The 7,715-nt window shown below is 49.9% G+C and overlaps 1 protein-coding gene across 5 annotated transcripts in view; it reads left to right on the plus strand.

Moving 5' to 3' along the window:
• ABCF3 (ATP binding cassette subfamily F member 3) overlaps nt 1-3,410 on the plus strand; it is a 9,022-nt gene extending 5,612 nt beyond the window's left edge. For 2 of the 5 annotated variants that reach the window (XM_021718866.1, XM_021718865.1), the window contains exons 15-21: nt 171-215; nt 297-429; nt 1,432-1,520; nt 1,630-1,721; nt 1,904-2,036; nt 2,157-2,244; nt 2,327-2,778. In XM_021718866.1, coding sequence (XP_021574541.1) covers nt 171-215; nt 297-429; nt 1,432-1,520; nt 1,630-1,721; nt 1,904-2,036; nt 2,157-2,244; nt 2,327-2,485 — 739 coding nt within the window. In that variant the 3' untranslated portion in view covers nt 2,486-2,778. Of the gene's footprint in view, nt 1-170; nt 216-296; nt 430-1,431; nt 1,521-1,629; nt 1,722-1,903; nt 2,037-2,156; nt 2,245-2,326 lie in introns of all 5 variants that reach the window. The other 3 variants (XR_002482692.1, XM_008070698.2, XM_008070699.2) reach the window with 3 other exon arrangements.
• The last annotated feature ends 4,305 nt before the right edge of the window (nt 3,411-7,715 follow it).

Here is a 7,715-nt window from a genome sequence, read left to right on the forward strand (position 1 = left end):
TCCAGTCTGGGCAACAGAGTGAGACTCCAACTCAAAAAAAAAAAAAAAAAATAGTGGTATCTGAATGGTTGGAATATAAGCCTCTTCTAAGCTTTCCCTGAACATATGTTACTTGGGCAAGAAGTTGTTTTTAAAGTCATAAATGTAGTCCACCCCATCTTTCCCCTCAGACCAGAATTGAAACCCGTGGACAAGGAATCAGAAGTTGTGATGAAGTGAGTACTGGACCAGAGAATTGGTGGGGAGGCGCCGGCTTATGGCTACCTCCACATCCTCATCCCACCTCCTGCATGCAGGTTTCCTGATGGGTTTGAGAAGTTCTCACCGCCAATTCTGCAGTTAGATGAGGTGGATTTCTACTATGATCCTAAACATGTCATCTTCAGTCGTCTTTCCGTCTCTGCTGATCTTGAGTCCCGCATCTGTGTGGTATGAATGCTGTTTCTCTGTTCCATGAGCTGAGACTCTCCTGCCCCGGTATGTGGTGTGGATTGACCTAGATCTCAGGCTGTAGTGGAAAGAGATCCACAGGAACAGGATTTAAGGCTAAGGACGTTGCTGGACTTATGCTGACCGTGTCCTCTGGCCTCACAGAACCACCCTGCAGGGAGAAAGAACCTATTTTGTGTGTTTTACGAATACTTAAAGCAATGCTTTATCTTATTTGTCTCGGTTCTGAGTTTTCTCAAACCATGGGACATCAAGGAGAGAGCACAGGCTTCAGGGTCAGTTCAGATCCTGACTGTTTCATTTCCTGACTTGGTTACCAAGCAGTTTTCTCATCCTTAAAATGGAGATAACATCTACCTCACTTGGTTATTGGAAGAAGTAAGTCCCTAACACTTAGCAGATACTCAAGTATTGGTTCCCTTAGTATTTATTTTTCTGCATAGTTCCTTAAAAAATATTTTTTTGGCTGTTCAAGGAGTCATTGGGACTACCCAGGACCCCTTCTCATCTTCCCTCTGTGTTCCACACATGTGCACCTTTTTAAAATTGTCATGTAATCATTGTACATTTTTGTGGGGAACAGAGTGACATTTTGATAATGTATATGTATAGTGATCAGATCAGGGTAATCAGCATATCTATCATTTCTTTGGGCTAGGAACATTCAAAATATTCTAGCTATTTGAAAATGTACAATGAATTATTAACTATAGACACTCTGTAGTGCTATAGAACACCAGGACTTATTCCTCCTACCTAAATGCAATTTTGTTTTCATTAACCAACCTCTGCCAAACCCAACCTCTGCCAAACCTCTCTCTCAGTCCCCCTCTCTCCCACTACCCTTCCCAGCCTCTGGTCACCACAGTTCTACTCTTTACTTCTCTGAGCTTGACTTTCTTAAATTTCCACATATGAGTGAGAACAGACAGTGTTTATCTTTCTCACACACATTCTGTAACATTTTTGTGTTCCCTTCAGGTTGGGGAGAACGGAGCAGGGAAGTCTACCATGTTAAAGTTACTTATGGGTGACCTGGCACCCATTCGAGGCATCAGACATGCTCACAGGTGAGACCCACATCTGCCTTCATGCACACACACACACGGCCTCTCACACCTGCACTCTCTCATGACCATTGCCTTCCACCCCCTTTTCCACCTCCATATCTGCCTGCAGGAATCTGAAGATTGGCTATTTCAGCCAGCACCACGTAGAGCAACTGGACCTGAATGTCAGTGCTGTGGAATTGCTGGCACGCAAGTTTCCTGGTGTGTTAGGGATTTGGGTTGAGGAAGGAGAAACAGGCCAACCCTTGTAGCCAGGTCTGCTTTGGGATGGGTGCAGAGCAGCCTGCCCTCATCTATAGGGACATGGGCATTGGCAACTTGGCTGGAGGGCCAAGGGAGGGAGTTGGGCCAAGAACCCACCTAATTGACGAGTCATTTTCCAGGGAGGCCCGAGGAGGAGTATCGGCACCAGCTGGGCCGGTATGGCATCTCTGGAGAGCTGGCCATGCGTCCTGTTGCCAGCTTGTCTGGAGGCCAAAAGAGCCGAGTGGCCTTTGCTCAGATGACCATGCCCTGGTGAGGCCTCATTTTCTAGAGCTCTTGCCCAGTAGAAGGTGATCTTCTCACCTTTGTATCAGAAGGGTTTTCTCCCACCCCATCCCTTAACTGCCCACCTTCCCGGGTTCTGCCTTCCAGCCCCAACTTCTACATTCTGGATGAGCCCACAAACCACCTGGACATGGAGACGATCGAGGCTCTGGGCCGTGCCCTCAACAGTTTCAGGGTAGGAGAGCCTTTGCCCTTACTGTCCCCCAGGCCTCAGCACCCCTGCTGCCCCTGAGCATCACGTGTGCCCTGTCTTTCAGGGGGGTGTGATTCTGGTGTCCCACGACGAGCGCTTCATCAGGCTGGTATGCCGGGAGCTGTGGGTGTGCGAAGGAGGCAGCGTCACCCGGGTGGAAGGAGGCTTTGATCAGTACCGTGCCCTCCTCCAGGAACAGTTCCGCCGCGAGGGCTTCCTCTAGGGCCACCAGGCTGAGGACTTGCCCAGGACATGGACTGGTCTCTCAGACCCCTCGGCCACCCACTCCAGGCTGTGGACTTCCCCCCACTTGGAGACAGCCTTATTCCCAAATGTCTCTCTTCTTTCGACTGGAGCCTCCTCTGCACAACCTGGGGATACCCGTCCAAGGACCTGTGTGGACTGGTCTCCCAGGGAATGAGTCGGGGATACCCTCTGGGGTTACAGATGCCCCCACTGCCCCAGCTCTGACTGGGCCCCAAGTGGCTGCTATGTAAATTAAATCTCCCCTGCCTCCTCTCTGCTGCTTCCTGGACATGACCACAGTGGTGCTTACTGTTGAGGGGTATGGGCTCTCTGATTGGCAGTTTCCTGTGACACTTGTATTGCATAAGGGACACAGTGGCAGCACCAGCCTTGCCCCAGGGAGAGACATCATCAAGGCCATGGGACATGGGGGTCATCTGCCTGACCCTGGGGTGGGCTGAGCCGATGGAACGAAGGGCATTGTATTGGCATCACTGTGGTGTGGTTACCCCTCACCTGGGCTCAGCCCCACTGAAGGAGTCTTAGGCTTTGCTGTCTCAGCCCCCACTGCCTCAAACATGGCCAACTGCTTTCTCCAGTGGTTTCTGTCTCCATCTTGCCCTGCTTCTCTGATCTGGACCCGCAGAGCTGAAGAGAAACCATCTTTGTCCTTAGTTTGCTTGGGTGATTTCATGTTTGTTGTTTTTCCTCAAACCATGTAGGAGGGGCCTGAAAAGTGGGGAATTTAGGACAGGATCCATCAGGAAGAAATAGAACAGTTTGTTTTAAGCAATCTTTAAGAGGAGAGAGAAGTTTAACAGAGGTAGTATGATTATAAATATTATTTCTGAAAGATGTAATTGTTACTTAGAAGACATTAAATGGAGACCTTGGAGCTGGGAGCGGTGACTGGTGCATGTAGTCCCAGCTCCTGGGAGGCAAGAGCATTGCTTGAACCCAGGAATTCAAGGCCAACCTGGGCAATGTATCAAGACCCTATGTCTTAAAAAAAAAAATGATCTGGGCTCGGTGGCTCAGCCTGTAATCCCGTGCCTTTGGGAGGCCGAGGTGAGTGGATTGCCTGAGCCCGTGGGTTCAAGACTCGCCTGGACATCGAGACCTCATCTCTACAATAAATCAAAAAATCAGCCGGGCATGGTAGCACGTGCCTGTAATTCTGGCTACTCGGAAGACTGAGGCGGAAGGATCGCCGGAGCCCAGCAGGTGAGGCTGCGGTGGCCGGGAGTGGCCACTGCACTCCAGTCTGGGCAATAGAGTGAGACTCCAACCCAAAAAAAAAAAAAAAAGAGCAAGAGAGATATTGCTTTGCTCCCAGTGACAACGGAGAAACTAGTGTCAGCAGAAGGAACTTACTGGCTTCATGGAGATTGTGTGACAAAGCTCAACCAAGAAATCTTAACTTGGAGCTGCTAAGGCTGATGTGGTATATAGGTAGCTGGGCAGAGAAGCTTGTTGGGGGGTCAGGGTGAATAAAGACAGGCTCTGTTGACTGACCACACAGCAGGCGGCAGCTAATGACTGGCAGAGGTATGCCTGCCCCCTTGTGTTCCTCCCTCTCAGAAGCCAGAGGAGGAGTTCCTCCAGCCACAGCCATGGCACATCTGAGAGCCTGCTCACAGCCTCGTTGTTCTCTCCCAGCCTCAGTCCTGCAAATGGGTGTGCCGGGGAGCTGTGCCTGCCTGCTGCCAGCTTTCAGCCCGAGCCCCTCACCTGTTGTGACCCCTGAAGGGTTCTCCCAGCTCTTAGAGTGCCTGGAAATGCAGCCAAGGGGCTCTAGGATGCCAAATCAGCCTTAGTGCTTCTTGAACACATCCTACCTGACTTCTTTATAGGACCATTGTGAGGATTCACCAGTGAACTCCTGTATTCAAGCACTCAGGAAGTGATTCCTATGTGACCGATCTGACTTGAGAGACTATCAGGGGAAAAGAAGTGAAATTTCTGAGTAGCTTCAGAGATAGACCAGTCCTCTGACAGTGAGCTCCCAGTTGAGGACTGTTGAGCCCTGTCAGGATTTAGAGAAGGGCTCTCAAGGTTCGGAGTATCACTAGGTGGCCTCCAGGTTGTCTTCCAATTTTATGATGCCATGAAAGAAATGTGAAGAGCCAATGTAGAGGGCAGTATGAGTCTACACTGCAGGACTTCACAAAGGGGACCAATGAATCAGCAGCAGAGAAAGACCTCGCTTTCAGAAGTTACAAGAGCTGGCAGAAGATAGTTGTTTTGAAGGATGGAAATATGTTAGTCAGCAGGCTTCATTTCAGAAAGTACAGGATGAAGAAGGGAGAGGGAAGTCTGACGTGGAAGAGGGGAGGTCACACTCACTCCAGGCTGTGCCTCACAGCCACCACCCCCTTCACTGGCCAACCCCACCCCCTGTCCCATTGGGAAGTCACCTCAGCTGCTCACCCTGGAGCTGCTCTGTTCACTTCAGGCCTTTAGGTCCACAGGAGCTGACCAGGTTGGCAGGTCTCAGTCCACTAAGCCTCCACACTTTTTCAGGCAACCTGACTGGTCCCCAGTGAGAAGGCAGGGGAAGAGGGGCCATGGGTCCCAGTCCACAAGTTTCTCTGAGATGCCAGTCAGAGAACTGCTTATTTCAATATGATTATTGCTGTCTAGAGGTTTGTTGGACATAATATTTTGCTAAAATGATTTCCGGGCAAATTTTAGCCAGCATCAGAGCTCAGCTCTCCTCAGACCTGAGCATGCAGACTGGATGTCAGAACCTCACTTGAAATCCCAGCAGGCTAACAGGGTGGGCCCCAGTTGCAGAGGGTGTTCCCAGCAGGGCTGGAGTGGAGACCCCCTCAGTCCTACCCCCTCCAGCTGGGCTTCCATGGCACATGGAGCAGTCATCCAAGCCCCATGAGGGCCTCAGTGAACCCCATGTTCTGGAGCTGGGCTGGCCCTGGGGGTTATCCTCAGCCTTTGGATGCCAGCTGCTACCAGAAAGTGACCTGGCCTGGAGAGGAAGTTCTTTTCAGTTGAGCCAAACCCCCAAGGGGCTGACTTCTGAGGACTCTCTGGCATCCACACTCTTAGCAGCTGAGGTGAAGATCCTTCATTCCTGAGAGAGGCTCTGGGCAGTCACCACATCATCCCCTACAGTGCCTAGCATGTAATAAGTACTCAATAGAGATGTTTGCTAAATGAATATTTTAGGAAAATTGATTTGAGAAAAACAGAATGACATTAAAGAGAGTAGAGGCAAAGAGCTATTTCCAAGATCCAGCCTTGAGAAGGTGAGGGTCAGGGTGATGGAGGGAGACGGGAGGGTGGGGTGCAGACTCAGCAAGGAGTTACAAACTCGGCCCAACTAGAGAGAATTCCTTTTTCTGGTCAGCCAGAATCGAAATAAAATGAAACAAAAGCTTTGGAGCACAAAGAGACAAAAGGAACCTTTTTAACTTTCCCTTGTTTTCTCTTAAGAAGAGGCTAAGGAACTTTTTTTTTTTTTTACTAGAAATCTCACTCTGTCACTCTGGCTGGAGTGCAGTATCACACTCACGGTCACCGCAGCCTCAACCTGCTGAGCTCGGGTGATCTTTCCTCCTCAACCTTCCAAGCAGCTGGAGCACCACCATGCCCAGCAAATTTTTTGATTTATTGTAGAGACACGATCTCACCAAGTTACCCAGGCTGTCCTCTCACCTCGGTCTCCCAAAGTGCTGGGATTACAGGTGAACCACTGCACCTGGCCAGGAAATTTCTTTTCTTTTTGAGTTGGAGTCTCACTCTGTTGCCCAGGCCGGAGTGCAGGGGCATGCTCACAGCCACCGCAGCCTCGACCTACTGGGCTCAGATGATCCTTCCGCCTCAGCCTTTCAAGTAGCTGGAACTACAAGCATGCACCACCATACCTGACTGACCTGACTAATTTTTTGATTTATTGTAGAGATGAGGTCTCACCAAATTGCCCAGGCTGTTATCGAACCCGTGGGCTCAGGCAGTCCTCTCACCTCAGCCCCCCCAAATGCTAGGATTACAGGCTTGAGCCACTGCACCTGGCCAGAAACTTCCTTTTTAAAATATTTTTAAAAATAGAGATAGCCGGGCTCAGTGGCTCAGCCTGTAATCCCGTGCCTTTGGGAGGCTGAGGTGAGTGGATTGCCTGAGCCCACGGGTTCAAGACCCACCTGGGCAGCGAGACCTCATCTCTACAATAAATCAAAAAATCAGCCGGGCATGGTAGCGCATGTAGCTGTAATTCCAGCTACTTGGAAGGCTGAGGCGGAAGGATCGCCGGAGCCCAGCAGGTCGAGGCTGCGGTGACCGAGAGCGGCCACCGCACTCCAGTCTGGACGACAGAGTGAGACTCCGACTCAAAAAAATAAAAATAAAAATAGAGAACTTGCTATGTTGTGCAGGCTGACCTCAAACTTCTGGACTCAAGCGATCCTCCCACCTCAGCCTCCCTAAGTGCTGAAATTACAAGTGTGAGCCACCGCAACTAGCCTGGAACTTTAAAACAGTAACAGTTCATATTTATTATGCTCTTACTGTGTAATAGCACAATTGTAAATGGTTTACCTGTATTAACCCAGTCAATCATCACGACAACCCTGTGAACTGGCACAATTATTGTCCTGTTTTATAGATGAGGAAATACAGGGGTTGACATGTGGCTAGCAGGGCTGGGACTCAGGGTCAGTCTGGCTCTGGAGCATAGCTCTTAACTGCTACACTGTGCTGCTGCTGGGCTCTTCATATGCCGTGTGGAATAGTCAAATCTTGTTAATTCCATCCTTAAGCCTCATCCCTAGTAGTATGGGCAGGAGATTTGAGCATGCTTCTCTCAGGAGAGCAAGCTGATGAGTAGGAGTTTCTGGCACAGTGACTGACACATGCTAGGCACTCAGGAAAGTTGATCATTAAATAAGTGATCCAAAATTCATGGTACAGTGGAAAGGCCATGCACTGGATTAGCGCGGCTTTACCACTGATGACAAGCTTGGGCAAGTCCACTTCCCCAAGTAAATTATCCTTATCCATAAAATGGGTGTAACACAGTTTGTCTTGCCTGCTTCTGTAGATAGTTGGATGGATTAAGACAAGTTCTTTGCGACCCGCCTGGGCAACTTGGTGAGACCTCATCTCTACAATAAATCAAAAATTAGCCGGGCGTGGTAGCGCGTACCTGTCGTTCCAGCTACTTGGAAGGCTGAGCAGAAGGATCGCCGGAG

Source organism: Carlito syrichta, unplaced genomic scaffold (assembly GCF_000164805.1).
Source record: "Carlito syrichta isolate Samal-C Ts95f unplaced genomic scaffold, Tarsius_syrichta-2.0.1 Scaffold313936, whole genome shotgun sequence".
Lineage (NCBI taxonomy): Eukaryota > Metazoa > Chordata > Mammalia > Primates > Tarsiidae > Carlito > Carlito syrichta.